The sequence below is a fragment of the Ochotona curzoniae genome, unplaced genomic scaffold (assembly GCF_017591425.1).
Source record: "Ochotona curzoniae isolate NIBS_2020 unplaced genomic scaffold, NIBS_Ocur_1.0 contig_64, whole genome shotgun sequence".
Taxonomy (NCBI): Eukaryota; Metazoa; Chordata; class Mammalia; order Lagomorpha; family Ochotonidae; genus Ochotona; species Ochotona curzoniae.
The window spans coordinates 42757063-42784420 of record NW_024466502.1 but is presented as its reverse complement, the minus strand read 5'-3'; the positions used below and the strand labels follow the sequence as shown (position 1 = coordinate 42784420).

The 27358-nt window shown below is 42.6% G+C and overlaps 1 protein-coding gene across 1 annotated transcript in view; it reads right to left on the bottom strand.

Annotated features, from left to right (window-relative positions):
• The window catches only part of COG3 (component of oligomeric golgi complex 3), a 48765-nt gene extending 22843 nt beyond the window's left edge, over nt 1-25922 (bottom strand). Inside the window, exons 1-14 of the mRNA XM_040991379.1 lie at nt 25649-25922; nt 18878-19024; nt 16676-16737; nt 14667-14832; nt 13930-14004; nt 12784-12876; nt 11986-12111; nt 10790-10870; nt 9495-9538; nt 8967-9093; nt 7630-7721; nt 6249-6388; nt 4373-4533; nt 2592-2697 (exon numbers count right to left, since the gene is read on the bottom strand). Of these exons, the coding sequence (XP_040847313.1) occupies nt 2592-2697; nt 4373-4533; nt 6249-6388; nt 7630-7721; nt 8967-9093; nt 9495-9538; nt 10790-10870; nt 11986-12111; nt 12784-12876; nt 13930-14004; nt 14667-14832; nt 16676-16737; nt 18878-19024; nt 25649-25816 (1588 nt within the window). The 5' untranslated portion in view covers nt 25817-25922. The remainder of the gene's footprint in view (nt 1-2591; nt 2698-4372; nt 4534-6248; nt 6389-7629; nt 7722-8966; nt 9094-9494; nt 9539-10789; nt 10871-11985; nt 12112-12783; nt 12877-13929; nt 14005-14666; nt 14833-16675; nt 16738-18877; nt 19025-25648) is intronic.
• Nucleotides 25923-27358: the final 1436 nt, after the last annotated feature.

Genomic DNA, 27358 nt, shown 5'->3' with positions numbered 1-27358 from the left:
CAAGATTGGAGTGGTGGGTTCACCAGCAATTCAGGACTGTTGAACTATCAAAACCTCTTGAGAACTTCACGTAGTTATAAATTTCTAGTTTTCTTCCTGTTGTTGATTTTGTATTGTGGCTTTTCATTTAAGAGGGATGCGTGGTGACTGTGTGAATGAGACTGTCATGTCCAGATGTGAGGATGCAGTGCAGTGTGCCTCTACTTCCAAATCAAAGATGGACTACTAATGAAACTATTAGCTGCATCTTGACAATGGGAGGCTGGACTCTCTGCCACTGTCCATGCCCGCAATGATGAACATGTGACTGTTTATGAAGAGCTATGCCATAGTAATGATATAGGGGAATTTGGTGGGGGGAGAGGATTTGGGAAGGGGGCTGGGGAAATTCCAGGGCCTATGGAACTGTATCATAGACTGATGGTAACAATTTCAAAAGAAGAAAAATTAAATTAAATTAAAACAAAAAGAACCATAGTATTTTGTGGCCTTCCCTTTAAAATAAAGTACAAGAAAAGTATTACCATCACCACCCCCATGAAAGTTAAGTGAAAACAAAATGTGTTTAACCCAAAAATTGGCTTGTCTGTTCAGTTTTCACTTTCTTGTTTAACCAACAGTTGACCAGGGGAAACGTGCCTCCACAGAGAGGCATCAAGAGGCACCACCCCCTGCCATGCCTAATGTCCTCCGCCCGCCCCCTTGCCTGCACAGCATGGCAAACCTGAGCTTTCTGGATGCGCTGATCGCTAACAGGCTCCTGACCTCAACGGGCATTCTGCCACCTCAACCAGCAGCTCATGCCCAGCCCTGTGTGGGGGTCTCTCAGTCTCTCGCGTCCACCATGCCTGGGACCCGGCCAGAAGGAGGTTGTTGCTACCCTTGCCACCTGATTCAGAATCTTTCCAGCCCAAATTTCATCACCGTTCCGTTAACGCCAATCACTGCACGGATGACCTCACCTCCAAACACTGGCACTTCCACCTCACACCCACCAACCCCTGGGCAGACTGGCTACTGCTTGCTTTCAGAATTACATTCTTTTTACCTTCTATCGCTTTTTTTGTATCCCAAACCATACCATCTTCTAAGTATTAAAATTTAGTAACACATTCTCTCACTAGGCCCTGATGACTTCATCCTTCTCATGCGTTTTGTTAAGCTACACTGCTGCTCCTCCTCAGGCGTCAGTCACAGCCTCCCACTTGCCTGCTCTGACCTCCCAGGCTGGTCTCCCTCACTCCTCCCCCTTCATCCTCACCCCAGACTTCAGCGACAAGCACTGTGCTCTCATCCTTGCAGTGATCTCACACAAACCCAAAGCGCAAAGTATTTCTTCATCTTCATCTCTAGATGAGCGCTGACCAACAGAACAGATAAGCCTTTTATATATGTAGCACATGAAAATGCCACATAAAACAATGTGAAAAGGAACAAATGGAATCATTTTCAATTTATTTTCTTTAACCTAATACATCTAAAATATCATCACTTAACAGATAATTAACATAAAGACGACTACTATGATATTTTGCATTCTTTATTTCATAGCAAGTCTCTGAAACCTGGTGTATATCTTACCCACCTATAGTACACTTTACACACAGTACATTCATACCAACTAACCCCATTGCCCATGTTCAGTGGCAGCGGCAACTACGTTAGAACAGCTTCTCAGATTCATAAACTACAGCTCCCCTCGCAGTTCCACAAGGCCCTTACTCAAGTCCTTAGCCACCACATCCAGTGCGTCATCCAATTGTATGTCCCTGTATGTCTCTCATCCCTCCAAAAAGAGAACAATCTCCTATGCAGGCTTTAAAGTTCTGCCAGCCAGCCCTCCCTGTAACCAGGCATGCGTGAAACAGCAGGCTTCGCTGGAGCCAGCAGAGAGAGGTGTGCACTGGTCTCTCCAGCGACACGTGAAAGGTTTACCAGAACCAAGCCACACAGGACCAAACCCTTAGGCCTCTTATTTCCCATCTAGCTTATTGTCTAGATTCCTCATGAAGCAACCTTACTCCTTTCAAAATATGCATCTCAGTCCCAGTCGCTCAGTATGTTTATAAAATGCATATCTAATTGTGGAACCGCCCTGATTGTACCATATCTGAAAGTCTAAAAGCTATGGAACTATTCCTCGACACTTCTTGTAAGTTGGCTCTGTCTTACCAGCCCCTAATCCATGTACAATCTGTGCCCAAACAAACCACATGCCCCTCCCAAGGAGCAATGGTCTTCTAATCCCCTATGCCTTCCTACGTGCTACTCAACTTAAATAAGCTCACCTGGCTCACTCACACTTTCATAAAACACTTCAGCTCTCAGACACCATACCTCACACTGACCTTGTCCTGCACCCAGAGCTCATGGACTCTCCATGCCCTTCTCCCACGGCCCAAGAGCACTGAACACCCGTTGCACTACGCTGGCGTCTTACCCGCCCCTGGATTACAACTGTAGTGGGTCAGACTTCCCCACACAGTGTGAACTCAAAGGCAAGAAACATTTTTTCATGTCTGGGGCATGACAAGTCTTCAGTAAAGGTTTAATAACTGAATGAGCAAACACGGAAAGATCTTATCACATACCAGACTTTGGGAGGCTGTTATCCTCTGATCCTTCTAACCGAACATCTGAAAATGCTGTTTCAGAAGGTACCTTCTTCTGTTCATCTTTTAAACTTTGTGCAATTTGCTACCAAAAAAGGGAGGTACATTAAAAGAGTAATTTTTAGCAATATGGCAGCATAAATATGTTCTATTATGCAAAAACCTTACTTAATTTACTATTTAGTATATGAAATGAATTAATTATGTCAAAAAAGTACATGGAAATGTAAAAATTACTTTAATTTCTAGTCTCATAAACACATATACATACAAACTTCATTTCAGAAACAATACAGGGCACCTAGTCAAGTACACAAAGTTCACAGAAGCCTATTTAAAGATGTATTTATTCATGGGCTGGCACTATGGCACTGCAGGCTAAGCCTCTCCCTGCAGTGCCAGCATCATACACAAGCAGCAATTCAAGTCCTAGCTACTTTACTTCCAATCCAGCTCCCTGCTAGTGGCCCGCGAAAGCAGTAAAGTCCTCAGGCCCCTGCACTAACTCGGGAGACCCAGAAGAAGCTCTTGGCTTTGGATTTGCACAGCTCCAGCCAATGCAGCCTTTTGGGAAGTAAATAAACAGATGGAGGATCTCTCTGCCTGTCTCTCCTCTCAGTAAATCTGCCTTTCAAATAAAAATAAATCTTTTATAAAATATTTTATTTGTTCATTTATTTATTCCTCATTTGATAAACAAAGAGAAGCAGAGAAATATTCTACCTGCTAATTAACTCTTCAAATGCCCCAAAAGGCAGAACTGTAAGTCCAAAGCTCAGAAGCCCATCTGGGTCCCTGGTGTGGGCAGCAGAGACCCAAGCACTTGCGTTCCACTCCCAGTTCCAGCTCCCTGCTAATGTGTTCTCTGGATAGTGAGGACCCTACCCCCGCAGGAGAAAACTGGATCGGGTTCTCATCTCCTGGCTTCTGCCAGGCCCAGTCCTCACTGCTGGGAGCATTCAGAGAGTGAACCAGCTGCAGAGAGATGTCAAAATGGTTCTTGGCAGAAGAAAAAAAAAAAAAAAGCTGCCCATCCCTGCTCAGTCTGGGTTGCCAAAATATAATGGAATCAGAGGAAGGGATGAAAGTGTCAAAGAACACCCTTGAAACAGTAAGAAGGTAGGGCATTAAACAGGCTAACAAAGTTCGGCCTCTAACTTTAAAAATAAGCAAACTTATTATTATGCAATTGTCGATCTAGGCACTGAAATAAATTAAAATGCTAATGAAGATATGTAGCAGCAGGACCTGAAAGTTCAGACTGAGGGGCTGATGCCATGGCCCAACAGGCAAATCCTCTGCCTTCAAGCACTGGTATCCCATACGGGCACTGGCTCGTGTCCTGGCTGCTCCACTTCCCATCCAGCTCCCTGCTTACAGCCTGGAAAGCAGCTGAGGATGGCCCAAGTCTTCAGGACCCCGCACCCATGTGGTAAACCCAGGAAAAGTACCTGGTTCCTGGCTTCAGATCAGCTCAGCTCCAGCCATTGTGGCCACTGGGAGAATGAAACAGCAGAGGGAAGATCTTTCTATCTCTCCCTTCTGTGTGTCAATCTGCCTCTCTAATAAAAATAAATCTCCAAAAAATAAGTAAAGTTCAGACTGAGTATACACACATGCACTTCCTTGCCCTGACAACTGGACAAACTCAGAAAAAATGGCACACCAGTCACAATGATCATCTCCAGCATCCAGATCCTGGTTTGTAACATTCCCTGAAGGAAAGGACCAGGACTCCAAGAAGAAACAGCTCATATTACCTCCATCATGACTAACTTCTCGGGATATGCCAGGTCTCCGGGAGCTGGTTTGTAGCCAGTGATGTCTGTCTGAATATAAATGTGGGTACGGTAGACAAGCCGCTCCTGAACATCCTCCAACATCTGCTTTACTCCAGCTGCAAATGCTCCCAGTTGTTCCGCTAGAAAAAAGTGAAACACCCCTTCCTTTAGATTTAGGAAAATAATTTCCGTATGATGAAGCTGTTGCTGAATTGTTCAGAAGCAGTATGATACACACACACTTCAGCAACTGTGACTGCAGGGGCCAGCACTGTGCAGTGTGTTAAGCCACCACCTGCAATGCCAGCATCCCAATGAGCATCACTTTATACCCAGGCTGCTACGCTTTCAATGCACCTCCTTGCTAAATGTGCCTGGAAAAGCAGCAGCAGACGGCCCAAGTCCTTTGGCCTCCACACTGACATGAGAGATCCAGTTGAAGTTACATGTTCCTGGTTTCAATCTGGCCCAGCCCCAATCACTGCAACTGTTTGAGGAATGAACCAGTAGATAGAAGAAAATGCAGCAGAGAAGAAACTAAACTAATATTCTGTTTCAGTAGGATTCCACATCTTAGTTTAGCATATGTGTTTCGGACCCGGCAAGATAGCGTAGTGGTTAAGGTCCTCGCCTTGCACACACCAGAATCCCATATGGGCACCGGTTCTAATCCTGGCAGCCCTGCTTCCCATCCAGCTCCCTGCTTGGGGCCTGGGAAAGCAGTCAAGGACGGCCCAAAGCCTTGGGACTCTGCACCCACATGGGACATCTGGAAGAGCTCCTGGCTTTGAATTGGTTCAATTCCAGCTGTTGTGGTCACTTGGGGAGTGAATCTTTGGACGGAAGATCTTCCTCTCTGTCTCTCCTCCTCTCTGTATATCTGACTTTGTAATAAAAATGAATGAATCTTTAAAAAATAATAATAATATTTTTTAATCTAAAAAAAACCTTAAATGGCTAAGACAGCTAATTAATTCATTATAGTCCCCATTTTATAAATCAATTTATTCCCACAGCTATTAAATGATTTAACATTTTCACAAAGAAAAATAAATGAAAAAGAAAACAAGATATTGGTGCATTTGGTATTTCTTCCATGCCATCAGTGTTAAGACAAATGAGTAATTCCAGAACAGCCTTTCAAGGGCTAGAAAATCCCTTGAAAACTAGATGCTCATGTACAATACATTCATGTGAAAAACATGTTACATGTAGAAGCCTTAACATGTGAAAAAAGTACATTCCTCTGAATAAAGTAGAATAATAACTGTGGAACAGTAATAAACTCATAGTGTCTCCTAATGGAGGCCTAGTTAAGAATAATAAACGCTGCCAGTAAAATGATGCCGTGAAGTGTGTTTCTTAAAGGCATGTAAGTATCATTAGGAAAATCACGTCCTCCATAACGAACCAATCAAATTCTCAGGAATGTATCAGAAAATCGCTTTTCTTTTTGATTTCAAAAAGACAAACCATTTCTGTATATGCACACTAAGTACTTCCTGTACTTTAATCAAAAGTATGCAATTAGGTAGGTCAACTACTATATTATTCTGTTAACAGTGAGAAATTCCTATCCCAAGATGCAGGGTCACTGATCTCTGGATTTCAGATGCCTAAAAGAAGTGACTACAATTAATCTGTTAACAATTTTGCCCAGATTTTAAAATTCCTTTCCTCTTTGTACCTTTAGTTGCTGAATAGGTAGTTTTCATTCAAAACAGGGCAAGGCATCTAACAAATGCTTCAAAAAATACTAAGTTTAAATATTTGAGGATGGGTTGAGAGAGGAAAGAAACTAAATTATTTTCAAATTCACTGAGCTATAGATAAAATTGAATCTCTCCTTACTTACCATTGTTCTGCACGTGATCTTCAAGGACCTCATTTTTAAGAATCCCACAAAGTTCTGACAGAGTCTCCAGGTGAATAACATGAATGATCAATGGCCTGAAGACATCATACAATGACACACACAGTTTCTCAAGAAGCTCACTAAAACACAACAGCAAAACATGAGTATTAGTAGTCAACCCATCAGGATTTTCTAATAGCTGCAAAGTCTCATCGAATTCCTCTAGCTGATAAAAAACAGTATCTCCTAAACGTTAGTATCTGGGAATATGAAGGAACGAGAGAAGTGAAAGGGTAAAAACAAATCCGTAAACTTTTTGGTCTAAAAGTTAAGACCTGATAATCAATCCACAGCCACAAGTTCAAATAGCTGTACCTAAATCAGTATTTCTTTACTGTATCTTATTTTATTTATTAGAAGTTTTTACCAACAATTTTGTGTATGCCCTGTCAAAACAATACAAATTATTTCAGCAATTACCTTTTCTATTCTACTTCACTGTGAATCAAACGGGATCAGGCTACTTTTAAAAGTTCATGAAAAATGAGAGTAACATGCAAATCAATTTTGGCACACAAAAAAATTGTAATCCATTTACAGAGAAATCTTCAAAAAGTTTGTGAAAATGCATTTTAAAAAAACCTATACAAAGTTTTCATTTTATTGCACCAAAATAAAGTTGTCTTAATTTCATTTTTCCATGAACTTATCAAAGTATCCTTGTATTCTCCTCCTCCAGGAAAGACAAGTTCATAATTCGTACATGCTTACAGATTAAGTTAAAATGCAAAGTCCTTTGGAATATACTAGATATTCGGAGAAACTTTTAAAACATTTGAAAAGAAAAAGTTTTCTATACTCTTCACATTTTAAACAGCATTTTTCTACATACAGTATTGCATTGAAAGTGATCACCCCAATTAAAATGCTTAAATATATATTTCTCTTCCCCATTTTAAGAGTCACAATCTCAGAATCTGCAAAATTCAAAACAGCCAACATGAAAAAACTGAAACTGACTATAGTGGATCTGTAAGATACTGAGAAAAATAAAGCTCATTAAATGGCATCTGTACTTAAGTATCTTTCCTTAGTTTAGAATCACAGGAATTTTTAACTAGAAGTAATCCCTATACCTAGTGGAGATAGGGAGATCTGGATCTCACAGTTCCCTTCACAGTATTCATACCATCATACCATAATGTCTCCAAAAAATATTCAAAACATGTTGGCCTTAACCCACATGTTTATTTTAAGAAAATAACCACTGTCACACCTGAACACACACAGTTAAAAACCTGCAGTTAACTAGACACCACTCTTACATTACTCCAATATGGTCACAAGCTAAATAAATCAACAAGAGTCCACTAACACTTACTCTAATTTTGATGTTGGTTTTGTAAAAAATTCATTATAAAGCTGATGCTCATCCTGGCATACATGGACCATAAAGGCACAGCCACTGCGAACCTGGAGGAAGCGAGCACACATCACTTACAATTAAAGAAATATAAGCTCCCAGAATTTATGCAATAGTCTATACTTCATTTGCAATGAGATGACACATACAGGAAGGTACTTCAAAAGTTCATGGACAGGGAATTAAGTGAAAAATTTATATTGGTGAAAAAAACTTTGAAATCTATGCAAACACAATTCTAGAAAGTTCATGCAAAAATTGCACATTATCAAAGAACTGTTGCATGGATTTCAAAAACTACTGCCACAAAATAAACTTTTTTTTATAAAGGTTTATTTTTAATGAAAAGGCAGATTCACAGAGACAAAAAGAGAGAGAGAGATCTTCCATCTGCTGGGTAACTCCCCAAATGGCTCAACAGCCAGGGATGCATCAAACCGAAGCAGGGGGCCAGGAACTTCTTCCGGGTCTCCCACGCAGATGCAGGGTCTCAAGGACCAGGGCCATCATCTATTGCTTTCCCAGGTCATAAGCAGCGAGCTGGATGGGAAGTGGAACAGCCAGGACACGAACCAGGGCCTATACAGAACACCACTGCCATAGGTAGAAGATCTGCATGCCACCACTGCACCTGCCCATACACTTATCTTTTACTTCTAGTTTTCCATGAACTTATTTGAAGTATTACTGCATATTTACATAAAATCTTATTAGAAATAAGTTGTTTGGAGCCTAACATGATGATTCAGTGGCTAAATCCTAGCATTACATGCCAGGATTCCATGCCGGCTCATGTCCTGGCTAGTGCACTTCCCATCCAGCTCCCTGCTTGGGGCCTGGGAAAGCAGTCGAGGACGGCCCAAAGCCTTGGGACCCTGCACCCGTGTGGGAGACCTGGAAGAGGTTCCTGGCTCCTGGCTTTGGATTGGCGCAGCACCAGTCGTTGCGGCCACTTGGGAAGTGAATCATCGGACAGAAGATCTTCCTCTCTGTCTCTCCTCCTCTCTGTACATCTGATTTTTTAATGAAAATTAAAATAAATCAAAAAAAAATTTCAGTATAAACCTACAACCTCTGAAGCCTCAACAAATAGTTACTTGCAAATCTTCATATCTCACAGATAAAGAAATAAAACTGAATATTTTGAAAAACTGAATTAGGTTAGTAATTAAACATGTCAAAATCGGAAAAATTACAGTCTTGATATGAGAGGCAAAACTATATGCAGAAAATAGCTGTAAGGTACAAAACAGCTCAGAAGGTTCGTCAATGAAGCCAAAGGAGCCAGCACTTACCAAGGCACAATGATCTCTGTTGTTCTGGCTGGTTAACTCTGTGACAGTACATGCTATACTGGGGCCCAGCAGGAGCTCCCGCTGATCAAGGTAACACTGGTGGATGTCACTCAGCAGCTGTTGGTATCTGAGGGAACACAATGAGACGGCAATATGAACTTCTGGTTTTACAAGTTTCTATTTCAAAAGATAAGAAAATGGAATCTGATTTTAAATCCCAAAATACGTGGCCAAACCTCCAAGGGCCAGCTTTCACCTGTCTACATACCAGGAATACAGAAATCCAATAAAAACAAGCCATCATATATCACAGTGCCCTAAGCTTCACAGGCTACAAACACATTTACCTTCTAGGAACAGGGGTCTCTTCTGCCATTTAATGTGTTAAGTTAGGTTTGTGCTTTACTCCCCAAGATAAGTGGTGTGCTACAAGAACATCGCTCAGAAAAAGTTAGGGATGTAAGCAATTTGGAACAGTACTATCCAACAGGGAGCTCACTGGGAAGCCAAAGAACTTTCGGTACTCACTCAGGTATTTTTTCAGATCGGAGCTCTATTTGCTCAATAAGAGTCTACAGAATAAAGAAGAAAAATGCATCAAAGACTCGTCTGATTTAAACACACTCTCTGTTACCTTCTGATTTAACCATACTACAAGCCACTTGGAAAAACCAAACATAAAGAACAGCTAAAAATATCATTGAAAATCACAATTTACCATTGCAATAATTTTCTTTTAGTTTTAGGTTTAATTTTTTTAGTTTAATTTTTTTTCATCCAGTCATTTTATATTTTTCAACAATTTCAGAATTACTGCTATGTATTCAGTGTTAGAGAAGACAGGAGGAAAGGGGAGAAGTATCATTCTCAGAATTGTATCTATGAACTACATTAAATCTGTTCTTTTTTATTATCAATAAAAAATTTCAAAAAGCGCTATGTGCAAAAGCTATGAATAGCCCACTGGGCTGATATATCCTAAGTCAAACATTTTTCCATGCTTAGACATCTAAATTATTTCAAATAACACCCCAATGGTGAAACACCTGAGTGATACTAGACAGTCCAGGTGCCTGGCCTTCAGCAGCTGTTTGTGCTCTTGCAAGGTGGTTCACGTCTCTGAGTTTCCACTTCCACACTGGCTTCACACTGCCCACCTCTTATGTGGCAAACCCAACATACTGAATCAAAAGTATTCTTGGGCCTGGCATGGTAGCCAGCAGCTAAAGTCCTCACCTTGCATGTGCCAGGATCCGATATGGGTACGTTCTAGTCCAGGCGACCCTGCTTCCCACCCAACTCCCTGCTTGTGGTCTGGGAAAGCAGTCAAGAACAGCCCAAAGCCTTGGGTGCCTACACCCATGTGGGAGACCCGGAAGAGGTTCTGGACTCCTGGCTTTGGATTGGCTCTACTCCAGCCGCTGCAGCTAATTGGGGAGTAAATCATCAGAGGGAAGATCTACCTCTCTGTCTCTCCTCTCTGTATTTTGCAATGAAAACAAATTAAATCTTAAAAAAAAAAAGTATTCTTACAGGCTTTTGATCTCATTATCTGAAATGCTTTTTTTAAAGATTTATTTTTATTGGTTGATACTATTTGAAACTGATAGCATTTCATAGTGTTGGCATCCTATTTATTTATTTGAAAGACAGATTTACACAAACTCAGGAAGAAAGAGGAAAGACAGAGAGATCTTCCACCTGCTGGCTTACTCCCTAAATGGTTATAACAGTCAGGTGTGGGTCAGACTTAACACAACAAGACTTCAGAAGGGCTGGCTAAATAAATGTCATAGCAATATCCTATTTATGCCAACACTTACTCTGACTTTGGGGGCAGCTGCTCGAAATTTCACATAAAATAGTGTGAAGGCATTGTCTGCATGAGGTACAGAGGAAGGATCCTAAGAAAACAGGATAAACAGGAAAGATAATTAGCAAACAAGTAACTGTCCAGAAACCTGATACCATTTCATATGACTACAGCTTAGCCTCCATATCAAAAGATTACAGTAAAAACTTCCAATTAGATATTATTGTTACAAATGAGAAATAATGAAGTAAATTGTCATCCTCCTCCCTTTCACAGTTCAAATTCACCCACATGCTACTTCAGTTTTGACAATAAACAGACCTACATTCAGATTCATTAGTCTGTCACTTTCTGAACACAGAACACTAAGTTGCTCAACCTGACATTCACTATCTCCCTTACAATACCCAAATACATAGTTGTAGACTAGCACGTAGCAGGTACTGATAAGTTTCCTAAATTTGCTAAAACTTTACAAACGAGAATAAATAGTCCAGCTGTTACATTAACCAAAAGTAATGTGTACAGCATGACAGAACCCAAAAGCCAGTGGCTTTAAACCGAAAGCCCAAAAAGACACTCCACGTCATTACAAACTGCTACCTAAAATATAATACAATTTTATGGTTTCATTTTCTTAGGAAAGAAATATAGTCATTGACTATCCTAGCTTGTTCTATTCTCATTTCCTAAGAAACACCATTAGATCTTTTACCTAGTATCTACTACAATTTTGAAATAAATAAATAAATACACAAATAAAGTGAGCACCACAAGGGCAAGGACCTTAGCAACTTCTTTTGTTAACATACAGTTCCCAATATAATACCAAGTATTGGGAGGTATTTGTTTGGTAAAAATATGCTTGCTAGATATGGGAAAGCATAAAAATTTTAATTCCCATCATTCAGACAAAACTTATTATTATTTAGCTATTTCCTTCATGCAACAGATAGAAATATTTTAAGTGACAAATAGTTTATATCTTATTATTAATCATACATTGCTGGACACTTACACCGCTAAATATTATTAAGGACATTTAGCATATGACAATTTTTCTTATTATAAGGAAAGCTCAGTACATACTCTTATTTGACAATACATAAAACTTTTCCAGAAACACAAAGTACTAACTCAGAAAAGGATCATCAAAGATGAATGACTCCAAAGTAAAGAACGTATCGGTGGGAAGCATGAACTCACCCTTTTTAGTAACTGGCTGGTGAGGGTCTGTAGTGTGCTCACAGTGTATGTCCTCATGAGGTGCAAAGCTTTAGCAAGACATTGTTTAAACTTCAGTAAATACACAGGATAATCTTTAAAATTGGGCTTGAAAGGAAAGATAAAGATTTACAAAGAGGAAACATTGACAAAAATCTAGCTTTTTAGGAAAATCCAATGTTCCTTAAATAAACTAACATATAAAGTTCAAAAATGGGTTTATATACATCACAGATTCCACAAAGATGAACGCTATGCCTATTTAGTTGCACAAAGTAAGTCCGGCACAAAGCAAGAACTCAACCAATATTTGTAGTCATTGGCAAAATACACTTTCAATACCCTGTGGACTTTATGGATATTACATAAGTCCCAACTAGAAAAAAATAGAAGTGATTGGAAATAAATACAGCAATAAATCTTCAGAGGATAGAAAGAAAGGGTGATTGAATTTAACGCCTTGTCCCTTCACTTGCACCAGAAATACAACCCATTCTGCTTTCAACACACCTAGCATGTCAAGCATCAACAATTTGTAAGAATGACTCATTCTTTTAGGGAGATAGAATCAATTATACCCTCTTCACTCCTGGGGAGTCTCAGGAGCCAGAAATGTTCCAATTATGTTATTGATAATGACTGGGATTTACCAATTTTCTTCCAACATGTCACTCGTACATATCTTCCTTTCAGGCAAAACAATTGCTTTACAACACAAGAAGTGATATACTAAGAATATTAGAGGAGTCTTCAAAAACATACAAAAACCCTATAACTTACATGAGAGGAGATGTATGTTATACAGTCATCCAACTTGGCCAGCATAGGTATAAATCCTTCACTATTCACAGACAACGTTGGGGAATTCAGTTTCTTTAAGGAAGAAAAATATTAATCTTAATTCATAGAAAGATACAAATAAAAGGTAAAAATTATAGCTTTGCATATGTCAAGATGCAATATAGTGAACTAATGTCTTTATAATACATTCTAAAATTAAAATATCCTCAAATGTAGGCCCCAGGTAACAATGTTCAACAGACAAATATCAGATACAGATTTTAATCCAGTTTAACCCTAATCAGCTTTAATGGTGCACTTTATGAATTAGCAAATATTTTCTAATACTCCCCTATAAAATATTGTATTAAATTAAGGCATCAAACACTTAGATTTCCCACTTTCAAACACTTTACAAAATACATGATTATTTCATTTACAAACACTGCAGACTTTCTTAAAGTTAAAGGATTAACTAGCAGTCATGTTATGTTTAGCAATCATCCTATGAAAGCATATTATTCCCAATTATTTTTTATCATGATGGACAAATAGCTTGGCAATGAGCTACTTCCCAACACATTCCACTGTCAACTAGCAACTGATTTTACTTCTGTATCTTTAGTAAACCATGGCAATTATGATTACTTTAATGATTTAGTAACATGATTCACATATAATTATTAGGACTAATTCATGTGTCAGAAACATATAAAATGTAACTTACACAGTACCTTTTTACTGGACTTTGAGACACATGTGTATGTTAGGAAGATTATACTTTCCTTCAAACTAAACACTAAAGCTAGTTTTAAAAGTGCTTCTACTACTATCATAGTAACCTAACCATAGCAAGAGTTAAAATTGATTTTTTTATAATCTTTATGGATTACAAATAAAATATAATTAGAGGTAACCGATATGGAGGTTATATTAACAGTAATGCAGCTTAAGAAAAAACACAACTTCAATTATATCTGAAAAAAATCTAAACTCATAATGGAATCTCAATTAGTTACAAATACAACTGTCTATCAGCAAACAAACTTAAGTTAAAAAATCACTGAGACCCAGTATAAGTTTAAAAATCATACTAAGAAGAAACACAAAGCAAAAATAACTTTACAAAAAGTAAAAAAAAATTACCGTATTAATAGTTTCTAATTCGTTGAAATAGGAAAGCTTCTGTTGAATGTTTTCAGCCAAATCAATAAGTTCCGACTTGCATTTTTAAAAGAGAAAAATCAATTATTATTTTAAGAATATGCAAATCAACATTTCATTCTCAAAATTCTATTGAATAGGTTTAAATTAGACAAATAAATTTACATCAGATATGAGATTTCAGAATAACACTGAAATATTTCTGCAATCGCAAAGTAGGCAAAAAATTATTATAGCAAATTTCATATCATCTTTCTGTAAAATAATAAACATTTTAAAACACAAAGACACATTTACAGAAAATTCTGAGATAATTCAAATCTCTAAGTTACAAGTTTAAGTACAACCCTATCTGTTGATCTTTTCATCAATTTCATTACCGGTACAAATCACTATGCTTGTTTGAAAAGTTTCAAAGCCAAGAGTGAATGAAATAAGCTATTGGAGCCACTACTGTCAAACTGAACTGAGACCTCAGAGCTCAGCACCCAGGAATGCCTGACACGGCCCTGTTTGTGTCATTTTCTTCAGAATAAAAGGCTATAAATGGAACAATCTACATGCATAGCACATGGTCTCAAACACACAGCGCTGTTCAATCAGAACTGAGAGAGTGAATAAATAAAAAATGTTATGCATCTATTTAAATACGTGTAAACATCTATTTAAGGCTATGTGAGATATTAAGTGTAATCAATGACCCTCTCACTACAAATTACCTGTTCTTTTAAGAGCTGTTCACAGGCTTCGTGTAGGGTTCCTGTCTTATTGGACACAAAAAGATACTGTTTCTGCAACGACTCCAGATGCTGAAGAGCACTGTTTACGTCGTTCAGGATGGCATCACACTGCTCCTGAAACCCAGACAAGTAATCCCTCATCTGTCTAGAAAACAGAACCAAAAGGGGATTGACAATAATATTTTCCCCCAATAAACACAATCAAGAAACAACAGCCTCATTTTTCCCAAAATGCTTGAATCTCAGGAGGATAGTTCAACTGACTCACAAAAGCTGATAATATTCATCAAATGGAGTGAAAGCTGTGCCATAAACTATTTCAATACTTGGGAAGATAAATCACTAATACACTAAGCAATGGAAGGAATTAGCCTAGAAGCCATAATCTGGATCCCCAAATGTAAGGAAATGAGTTACCAGCTCAGCTTTCAGATACTGGAACACCACAAACATCCCAGCTCTCATCATGTAAGGTCATGCAAGGAAGTGGTTCCTTCAGACCACTTCCACCTTTGACAGGGGTCTTTCCTAATGCATCACTATGAAGATTAACAGCAGCATACGCCAAGTGTTCATCAATAAATGTTAACAATATCAGTAGCTCCCTGCCATTTTCCCCATGCCACCAAGAGAGATCAACAGAACCACATAGTAACACTCAATCTCAGTGGTCATCCTTAAAATCTGGTAAGGATGCTTTTCCTTCTCAAAGAAAGCCACAAAAGCCTCTTAGAACTCCTAGAAAACTCTCACTAATCTATTTATTATGATATAAGCCCTTTAAAAATATATACATTTAAGTAACATATTTGAAAAATGGAGAGAGAAGAAAGTGTGAGAGCAAGCAAGACAGTGGTTGTCCAAAGGCCTTCTACAGCCCAGGCAGGATAGTCCAGAGTGAGGAGCCTGAACTCATGCTAAGCCTCCCAAGGTGGAAGGGCCCAAAGTAATCAAAGCCTCACCTGCTGCCTTCTCAGGAAGCACATCAACAGAAAGGTGGGTCAGAAGTACAGTCAGGACTCAAACTCAAGGCCTGGTGCAATGGCTCAACTGGCTAGTCCTCCCCTCCAAGCACCAGGATCCCATATTGGTGCTGGTTCCTGCCCCAGTAGCTCCACTTCCCATCCAGCTTTCTGCTTGTGGCCTGGGAAAGCACTTGAGGATGGCCCACAATCTCGGGACCCAGCACCCGTGTGGGAGACCAGGAAGAAGCTCCTGGCTCCTGGAGACCAGGAAGAAGCTTCAGATCAGCTCAGCTCAGCTCCAGCCACTGCAGCCATTTGAGGAATGAACAGGTGGATGGAAGATCTTTCTCTTTGTCTCTCCTTCCTCCTGTAAAACTGTCTTTCCAATTAAAACAGACAAACCTTTAAAAAAGAATATTTAAATATCAAAATTCAGGCACTCCGATACGGGGTGCAGGCATCCTGAATGACATTTTAACCACCACACAAAACACAAATTATAGTTGTAATGACCTAAGTTCTTTCTCTGGTAATTTGTACAGAAAATGGCTGTTTAAATGTGTTTTTTTTTTAATTGCCTGTTCTTGTTTTCATTTTTAACATTTGTTTCTTATTTCAAAGGCAGATTTACACAGAGAGGAGAGACAGAGAGAAAAATCTTCCATCTATTGTTTCACTCCCCAAAGGACAGCAACAGCTGGAGCTGAACCATTCTGAAGCCAGGAGCCAGGAGCTTCTTTCAGGTCTCCCATGTGGGTATAGTGACCCAAGAACTTGAGCCAATCTCCACAGCTTTCCTACAGCCGCAAGCAGGGAGCTGGATGGGAAGCAGAGCAGTCGGAATTCCAATGAGGTGCCCATAAGGGATGCCAGCGCTAATAGCAGAGGATTAGCTGTTGAGCCACAGTGCTGGCTCATGTGAGTCTTTTCTTTTTTTTAAACTTTAATCTTTTCAAGACAGGAAATGTGAAATACTCATGATGACAGGAATGAAAAAATTAGGATATCAAGAGCCACACATACCTATATTTAATTCCTTCATCCTGATCCATCTGAGTTTGTAGCTTTGCAAACCATGAGAAAAACTGGAAAAAAAAAAAGTATCACATTGTCAACAAAACTAAGAACGATAAAATAAGTAGTGGCTACACGCAAAACAGTACAACAAAAAGGCAGACATTAACTGCTTTGGTTTAGGGATCAGACTTAACAGCTTTAAGCCAAAATAGGCAATTTAATTACACACACAAAAACCCCACTATGCTAAAAAAGCAAAGGATATAAAAAAAAATTAGCCATTTTCAGAATCAAGTAAGGAGAAGGCTTAAAAGTACAACATGCAAATATGTGTGTGTGTGTGTGTGTGTGTGTGTATGTGTATGTCTTCCTAAGAGGCTAATGTCTATTTGTAAACTTGCCAAATCTGAGCAGATAACATAGGGCTTTGGGTAATTACCAACATTAATATTTTGTAACAATAACTGTTGGAATATAAACTCAGAAATAACACCACTTAGTACTACTGCAAGAAAATTAACTTTGGCATTAGCTAACCGTGAGTGTCATGGAAAATATTACTAAAAAGAGATGATGAAGGGCTGACTTGAAATAACCATGAAGGAACTACGTGACCAATGCTTTATGTCTCCAGCATGTTAGTTATACCCGTATTTGAGCTTGTCAAAATTCATGGAGCTGACCCTTAATATGAGTACATTACATTGGACACAAATCACAACTCAATATAGTAATGACTTTTTATTTGAAAGAGGGACATCCAGATGCAAATTTAATCATGAGGTTTTTTCCATCTAAGCTAGCTGGCAGAGACGGTGCTAGATTACCTTCTCCAGTTTTCTAAGGGGAGTCAGTGTCAAGGGCATACCATTTTGCCATGTACTTGGCTATCATTTTCTGAGTGTCTATTATGTGCCTGCCATATAGTAAATCTACACAAACTATTTTATTTAGTTCTCATAAAATCATATGGGATAAGAATGTAGGTACTGATGTTTCACAGATAAATAAACTACAGGTTCAAGAGTGTAAGTCATTTGCTTAAGCACACAGAGGTACTCTGATGGAGCTGACTCTTAGAAGTAAGGCTGGGCCCAGCGCAACAGCAGAGCAGTTAAAGTCCTTGCCTTGAACGCGCCAGAATCCCATATGGGCACCGGTTCGAATCCCGGCGGCCCTGCTTCCCATCCAGCTCCCTGCCTGTGGCCTGGGAAAGCAGTTGAGGATGGCCCAAGACCTTGGGAACCTGTACCCACATGGGAGACCTGGAAGAGGCTCCTGGCTTCAGATTGGCTCAGCTCCAGTCATTGCGGTCACTTGGGGAGCGACCCATCAGACAAAAGATCTATGTCTCTCCTCCTCTCTGTATAACTGGTTTTCCAATAAAAAATAAAATAAATCTTAAAAAAAAGAGGAGAGCTTATGATGGCTTTGCAACATGTATCTGTCAGCTCACTGTCCACACAATTCAAACACTGGCTGTGCGTTTTACTTTGACACCTGGTGTCAAACTGAAAAGTGGCTGAAGAAATGGCTGCATATTTAGCCCTGTAGCTATGAATAACCAAAACCCAAGAAAACACTGCATGTTAAAGACTGAAAAACCTGAGAGGAATTCAAAGAGTTCACAGAGAATGGTATTAAAATATGAGTTTCTACTGGTGCAAAAGAACTGAAATTCTTTATTGGTGCAAAAGGACCGAAATTCATGCAGTTCTTAATGGTGTGCTTTTTCATGAATTTACTGTAGGCCCCTCACACGTATATCTCAACATTTTTGCACCAAAATGAACTTAACTTCTAATTTCATTTTCCATGAACTTTTTGAATTACACTTGTAGCTCTAAAGGCTCATTTAAAGGAGATAACTGGGTTTTTAAAAAGAATTACCTAGCAACAAGGGGAAATGCTGAGGGGACAGACTAACACAGACCATATATACTTGACAAAGTCAAAGATGCACAATATTAAGACCTTAATAAACATAATCTATCAGCATCAAAACTGGACATATCATTCTTTGGTCTACATTGCAAATACAACTGAGCAACAGATTACTTTGAAAAACTTCACAGCCACAACTACTACAAGATCAAGAATGTCCTAGAAAGATCTGTTGTCAATGACAGTGTCAAATGTTAAGAACTTTCCATTCTGGCCTCTCATCAGCCTTCTCTCAGAAAAGACGGAAAAGATACTGCCATTCACCTGCTGTGCGGTTTCAATTCTTTCTTCTTCCATTCCTAAAGAAGTGAAACCCTTCAAGAGAACATCTTCTGTGGATTCGGGCACTACTGAAATCAGCTCATCAGGCAGCGACTGGGATGGCAAACTGCACAAGTCTTCAACTGGGAGCTTGAAAAAGCACAAAAACATGTAAATAACCTAAAAATTCTCTGAACTCTACATTGGATTTCCATCCCGGCTTCTTTCAAAGAAAAAGAGAGCATTTTCTACCCAATCAAATATGGTCTGCTGGGTTCTGTCAGTTAAACGCTAGCCTCAAAAATAAACATGACAATGATGTCCCAGCACTAGGAAGGAAGGACTTGGTCACCTTTCCAATGGTGAGTCTGGGCTAATGCACACGCCTTTTCTCACTTGTACCTCTTGTCAACTGCCACCCGGCCAGGACGGACGCCTGTGTGCCACTGGAGGTGGCCTGCCCTCTGCGCTAACACAACAGCCTGACCAAGCCCGAGAACAGCGCTCACATTAACTGCCACACGCCTTCTCCCACCATCTCCCCAACTGCCAAGTCTCCCACACCTCCTGCTGACAAGTTTAAAAAAAATTTTTTTTTTTAATTGGAAAGGCAGATTTACAGAGAGAAGAAGAGACAAAGATCTTCCATTTGCTGGTTCACTCCACAAGTGACAGGGCCAGAGCTGAGCTGAAGATAGGTATCAGGAACTTCTTCCGGGTCTCCCACATGGGTTAAAGGGTCCTAACGCTTTGGGCCTACCTCCACTGCTTTCCCAGGCCACAAGCAGGGAGCTGGATGGGAAGTGGAGCCGCCAGTATTAGAACCGGCGCCCATATGGGATCCTGGCGCATTCAAGGCGAGGGACTCTAGCCACTAGGCCACTGTGCTGGACCCAAAATAAATAAATCTTTAAAAACAAAAGTATGATTTCCCATATGCTTTTCTATATATACGATATATGCTGAAGTATGTTTCTTCTATTCTTAAATTTGTTCCGAGGTCAACAGACGCAGTAAGAGCAGCTGATAAAACCCAACATTCTCCATGATAAGAACTCGGAACAAATTAGGAATGGAAGAACAAATTTCAATATATCATATACATACAAAAGCAGCTCACAGCTAACATCACACTGAAGGGAGACTCACTGAAGGCTTCTCCCTAGTTCTGGAACAGCACAAGGATACCTGCTTTTACCACTTTTACTCAACATACTCCTGGAAGTCCCAATATGAGCAATTAGTCCAGAGAAAGAAACAAAGAGAGCCAAACGGGAAAAGAAGACAAACAACAAGATCTCTTGTTAAAGATGTTTTATTTATTATGCTTTATTTGAAAAGCAGAGTTACATTAGCAGGGAGGAGGATGGGAAGTGAAGCAGCCAGGTCTCAAACCAGTTCCCAAATGGGATACCCATGTCACAGATGGCAGCTTAACGCAACACGCCACAATGCTGGCCCAACAACATCCTTTAGCTAAAAAACCCCAGCGTCTGAGCCTGCACAATGACTCAGTGATTAAAGCCTCACCCTACACACGCCAGCATTCCTGCCCAAGCTGCTCCACTTCCCATCCAACTCCCTGCTCCACCCACAGGGAAAACCTGGATGGAGTTCTGGCCAGGGAATGGGGAACTGCCACCCAATGTCATCCTAGGGTCCCCATTGTGGAGCATTTTCTGAGGGTCTGCTCATGTGGTTTCAATAGTTTTGAAATGCTGCCGATATCACAGATCCAAGGATGAGGAAATTCTCCCAAGGCTGTCATAGTCCACCTCTGAGTCTCCAATGCCCAGAAATTTGCTGTCACTGGGTAGGTGATTACTTTTTTCGGCTCTCCATCCTCGGCAAACCAATAGGTGCTGCAGCCCAGTCCAGCCCAGCCCTGCCCATCACATGTTTGGCCTCCACATAGCACGGGAGGAGCTGCATCCCAGTCAGTGTGACCCCCAGTAACTCCCACTGGACCGGCTCCCAGCTCTGGTTCCTGTGCCTGCCAGCATGTACAGTGGACTGGTCCGATCTGCCCCACATTGCATTGAGATCTCATATACATCATTGACACTGAAGCATAACTCAACTCAACCAACTCCACCCTCCAGCCTATACTCGTGCCAGTGGGTGCCACTGCCTGTCCAGCCTGGCCTGTCCCAAGTCCTGGTTCTCATGCTCACCAATAGGAGTTGCAGCCCATCAGAGAGAAGCTCACTGACTCCCCACTGGACCCACCTTGCATATTCCACCCTTCAGGTGGTTCTGCAGCCAACCTCAACAGGACTTGCTCCCAGTCCCAGCACTTGCCAGCTGATGCTATGGCAAAGCCCAACCTGCCTATCCTTATTCTGGCTCATACCTGTACCAGTAGATACAATCAGTTACCCCAGCCTGGCTCTCCCCCTAACCCAGTTCACACATAGGCCAATAGGTGTTGTGGCCCTGCCCAGCCTGTCCCCAGTTCCAGCTCTCACACTCACTAGCAGGAGCAGTGCCCAACACTAGAGTCCCTACTAGTCTCCTACCAGGCTCATTCCCTGACCCCAGTCTCACGTGCATTGGTGGGTACTATAGCCCAAGTGGCATGGCCCATCTCATCTCGGCATTTTCCAGTGAATGCTATAGCCTGGCTTAGCCCAGTCTGCCCCCAGCTCCAGCTTGTGCTAGCTGGAAATGCCACCCAACCCAGCGCAGTCAGCACCCAGTCCCGGCCATGAAGTGAACTGGCTGGTGATGTGGCAAGACCCAGCCAGTCCTACACCCCATCATGGTTCTCAAATCTGTCAGTGGGTATTATAAACTAGCCCAGCCTGGCCTGCTTCCATACCTGACCCACATATATGCCATAGATACTGTAACCTGGTCTGCTCTGGGCTGCTCCTTGCTTTGGTTCTTGTGCTCACCTGCAGGGACTACACCCTGACAAAAGAGTTTCCCAAGACCTGGCATGGTAGCCTAGTGGCTAAAGTCCTCACTTTGCATGCACCCGGATCCCATATGGTGCTGGTTTGTGTCCTGGCTGCTCCACTTCCCTTTCAATTCCTTGCTTGTGGCCTGGGAAAGCAGTCAAGAATTGCCCAAAACCTTGGGACCCTGATTCCATGTGGAAGACCCAGGGAAAGCTCCTGGCTCTTGGCTTCATCAGCTCAGCTCTGGCTGTTGTAGATACTTTGGAAGTGAAACAGAGGATGGAAGATTTTCCTCTCTGTCTCTCCTTCTCCCTTGTAAACCTGACTTTCGAATGAAAAATAAATAAATCTTAAAAAAAAAAAAAAGAAAAAAAGAACAAAGGAGTTCCCCAAGTTTCTCTATCAGGTCTCCTCTCAGTGGCAGATCTCCTGTTCACCAGTAGGCCCTAGGCCTGGACTGACTTAGTCCACTTCCAGTCCTGGCAGGAACAGGAGCTTTGCCTAACTGTCCCAGACCCAACCCAGTTCTTACTGTTGGGTGTTACAGCCCAGCCACACCTAGTCCACACCCTGACACAGCTCTACTGTGGCTCAGTGGGAACAAAAACCTAGCCCAGCCTATCCTACTCACACTCTGGCTCTCACAAGCACTAGTGGATGCTAAAGTCTAGCCTAGTCTGGCGTGCTCCACAGCTTGTCCACACTCATGGCAAGGGACGTGGCAGCCATGGCCAGCCCAGACCACCACCCCCATTCTGGTTCTTGCGCTCACCAGTGGGAACTATAACCTAACCGGAACATCCCCTTAGCTCCCCAACCAGGCCTGTTCCCAGCCCCAAATCTTGTGCACACCAGTGGTTGCTCTGAACCAGTTCTGCATGACCAATCTCTTTTCTTGACCTCTGCCATTGGATGCTGCAGCCTGGCCTGACCTGGCCTGCCCCTAGTCCCAACTCTCTCTGGTGAGCACTATAGCTAGGTCCTGCCTAGTCTGCTCCCATCCCTGACTCACACAAACCAGCAGGTGTGATAGCCTAGCTTGGTGTGCCTTGCATTCCAGCCTGGCTCCTGCACTTGCCGGTGAGCTAAGGCTGGTCTGGCTCTGCCTGGGCCACCCCCTTCCAAAACCACCCCACATGTGTGCAGACAGACGGAGCTACCGTGCCCAGTCTGACCAACACCCAGGCCTGAATCACATGCTCACCAGTGGGAGCAATGGTTCAACAGGGGAGTTACCCTGGTTTCCCTACCATACCCACTCCCAGACCCAGTTCTCTCCCATGCCAGTGGGTGCTAGGCAGTTACCGGTCATAGGCTATCCTTTCTGTCCTGCATGTGTATGAGTGGTGGATGTTGTGGCCCAGTCCATCCCCACACAGTTTTCTTGGGTGTCTAGCAGCTGGAACTCAATGCAGAACTCCTACGTGGGTAGTGGGGATCTGAGCTGTCAGGGTGTGCATGAGCATAAGGCCGCAAGTAGATACAAGATTCAAATCCCGGCACTTCGATATGGGATATGGGCAACCCAAGTGGTATCTTAGCTACTGCACCACACACCATATGGTGTTTTAATCCTCTACATCTGTGGTCACTTGTAAGAGCCCCTAGCCCAGTCTTCCTGACTGCCCCAGCTCCCTGACATGTCCTTTGGGCCCCCACAGCATGCCCTCTCTCCTCCAGCTCACAGCAGCACCCGCTTTGCAGGCATGGGTCAGGCAGCCTTCACCTTCACTCACTCCACTCCACTGCACCATAGACTCTAGGGATTGTGTTGTGGCTCCCTCTCCACCAGGTGAGCAGAAAGAACAGTCAACCATGAGGGGAAACACAAGGCACAAAAGCTCTCCATGCGGGGGCCTGACAGAGCACATGTACCTGGCTGAATCCTCTCCATCCACATGGAGATCCAGTGAGGGCATATGCCATCCTAGTAGTGAGAGTATTAGAAGCTACTTATGTAATCCTCTGCTTCCTTAGAACTGAAACAGTTGGTCATACTTTATCTGTATTTATTTACTGATTTGAAAAGCAGCGTGACACAGAAGGACATACACACACACACACTAATGAAAGAGAGGAGAGACAGAAAGAGAAAGAGAGATTTTCCATCTGTTGGTTCATATCACAGATAGGCACAATAGCCAGGACTGGGTTAGATCAAAACCAGGAGCCCAGAACTCCACTTCCCATCCTACCATTATGGCCTCCTGGGGAGTGAACCAGCACACAGGAAGATGGGAAGATCTTTCTCTCTACCTCTCCTCTCTGTATATTTGCCTTTCCAATAAAAACAAATAAATCTTTAAACAAAACAAAAGCCTTCACCAAAAACTATCAGAACCAATAAACAAATTCAACAGAGTTGTAGGATGCAGAGTCAATGTGAAAAGATTAGTAGCATTGTTTGTTACCAATAGCAAAGTATCTTAAAAAGAAATCAAGAAAGCGATCTCACCGCCAAATAGCTAAAAAAAAAAAAAAAAAATGGGGCATAAGATGAACCACAGAGGTGAGATCTCCACCATGAAAACTGTTTTGAAAACACCTATGAAAGCAACGGAGGAGGACTCAAACAAGTGCAAAGACATTCCAGCTTCATGGCGCAGAAAAATCAAGAACGCCACAATGCCCAAAACACCCCCAAACAATTCAGAGACGGGAAGCAATTTCTCAGAAAATCAATGAGAACGGGGCACAGGTGAAGGCCCCTGCGTTCCTCCTCCGGGGATGTGGGCTCTGGCTCCTGCCTCCACCCTCACACTAAAAGAGGCCCTGGGAGGCAGCAGGAACGGCTCCCTAACAGGGAGAGCTGGACCGAGGGCAGACAGGAGCACCTCTCCCCACTCCTCTGTTAAAAAAACAAGGATACAGTAAGTTAAAGGGAACATTTAAAAAGCAATTTTCTTGTAGAATCTTTCTCTTCCTCTCACTCTCCTTTCTCCTACAAACACAAACACCTGTACTATAAAATCCAAGCAAACCACTTCAGTGAAAGCCAAATCAATGATAGACTAGAATTTTTATAGAACAAATAAGTTTTATTACCCAGATCATAAAAGACTTTGCTAGCCAAACCAAAGGTAGTTCCTCCCACTTCCTTGAGCCCACTTCCGGCACGATATCCTACAGTTGGCCAGAGAAGCTGGGCAGGAACACCTGTGTTACAGTAGTGAGCATGCCAGGACCAATGGGAAGGGAACTTTCAACCCAAACTCCCAAGGCAAAAAAACCTGCAGACTCTCAGTCTGCATTCGGACACAACTCTAAATCAATTAGAATACCTCCAACATCAAAAATAACCATCACCGGCTTGCAACGCTGTTACAACCTAGCCCTCCCAACAAGACAAAGCTTGTCAACCACCTGAGAGAGTTCCTACCTACCCACATCTCAATGCCAACTGGATTAAACTAGCATTATTTAATCATATCCTGGCCCAGTTTTCAAAGACAGTCCCTTTTATAGTGAAAGAAGTCTGATCTCCCTTAACCTGTACTGGACCAACAGTCCACTCACTGTTCGAGGTGTGACGAAGGAAACCCAATCATGATCAAGCGTCGCTCACCCCAAGTCCCCTTGGCCCAAGGAACAGGGCAGCTGAGGCATTCATCAACGTGGTCAACCGGCAGCACCTGCAGCGTCTCCCGCAGCCAAGCCCGAGCAGCGGGCCGCAGGACCCGGGGTCACCGCACGCTCCCACCGCCCTCCCGCGCCCGGTGCACCACCACGGGTCGGGCGCCGCGAGGCCTGACAGCCCCGGGAGGGCTCCGGAGCCCGCGGACCGACATCCCCGGCGGAGGGCGGCGAGGCCCGGGGCCGCCAGGGCCGCCAGGGCCGCCGAGACGCAGCCGGCGCCCGCCCCTCGCCTCACCTCGGCCGGCACCGGCAGGTTCTCCGCCGCCGCCTGCAGCTCCAGCACCGAGTCGGTCTGTCTGTCGGTCAGCGGCGCCGTCGAGTCCGGTCTCCGATCCCAAAGGGCCACCTTCTCCCGAGCGTCCCGCTCCGCCTCCGGCAGCAGCAGCAGCGGCGCCTCCGCCATCGCCTCGGCCCCGGCGGCCCGCAGCGGCAGCCGGACAGCGGGGACCCCAACAGGGAGGCCGCTTCCGGGAGAACCCGGGCTTCCAGCGCAGCACCGGCAGCGGGGCGGGCCGGGCCGGGCCGGGATGCTGCTGCCCCGGAAATGCTTTCACGGTGCGTGGGCGGGGCCGAGGCCTGCACAGACGTGGCTTTAAACGGGGCACTAATATTTCCGGTTGGGCTATAGAAGTGACTGAGACAGGCCCTGACGGAAATAGATTTGCCCCTACCGGAAGTTTCTTCCTCGACATCAATAACTTTATTGTTACGTGCTGTTTAGACACTTTGGTCTAGTCACCCGGCCGGCAGAGGCTTGCAGAGCTCGGAAACCTATCGCCCGGGTAGTCGGGGTGGAGTGCGCAGTTGCATAGAGTGTCGGATTTCTATGTGGACTTAATGTCAATTTGTGGCTTAGCTCAAACTCAAGAGCATAAACTTTTCCAACACCAGTATTTCTCAAAAGGAAGTTAATTTTGTGGAAGCATTTAAAAATGCTAAGATGTATGTATATCAAGCGTCACTAGCAGTGTCAAATTATTGAAAATAATTAAATGTCCAGTGTTAGAGAAACGGACCAATCATTCACGCTGCCGGCGTGTGACTGGAACATTAGTCGGTCGTTCCAGCCATATTGTAGGTTTGCACAACCGTGTGATAGCAATGGATCACCACCAGGAAGGAATACCCTTGCGCAAATTCTGATATAAATGCATGGTTAAATAGGTAGAGAAGAAACAACCTGGCAATTTACATCATTAGGAAACATCAGTAACAATTACAGCACTTGTGCCGGTAGCCTAGAAGGAGGCTAAGCAGGGTGGCTGGGTTGGAAATGGAGCAGCAGAGCCTCAAATAATTCCCTATGTGGGATGCCAGTGCCCCAGGCAGCAGCCTAACGTGCTATAGCATAGTGTGAGCCCCAAATTTCTTCTTCTTTTTTTTTTAAGATTTGTTTTTATTGGGAAGGAAGATTTATAGAGGAAAGACAAAGATTTTCCATCTGCTGGTTCGCTCTCCAAATGACCGCAACAGGGCTGATTTGGAAGCTAGGAGCCAGGAGCCAGGAGGTTCTCTTGGGTCTCCCATGCCGGTGCAGGGCCCCAAGGCCCCAACCTGGCAGAGAATTTTTCTCTAGGGGAAAAGAAAAAATTTTTAATTTATCATAAGAAAGTTGAAGATATCACAAACTAAATAAAATTTTAAAAATATAAAAAAAAGGTTGAAAGAACTGACGAAGGAGGAAAGGGGTGGGGCACGCTCCTAAAGAGAAGAAAACAAGTTACAGGTGGTTCACAAGCCCGAGGAATCTGTTTTTTTTCCCACCGGGGAAGGGAAGGGGAGGTCAGCGGAGAAGGTGGGCTCCTCATCGCAGGGGCTCAGTTACACAATTCCCCCAAGTGCTTATTGATAATAAAGGCGCAGAGTAACTTTACAGTAGAGGAACTTGGCAGACATTGCCTCAACCAAGTGATCAGAGTCAGCATCACTAATAGGACCTTCCTGC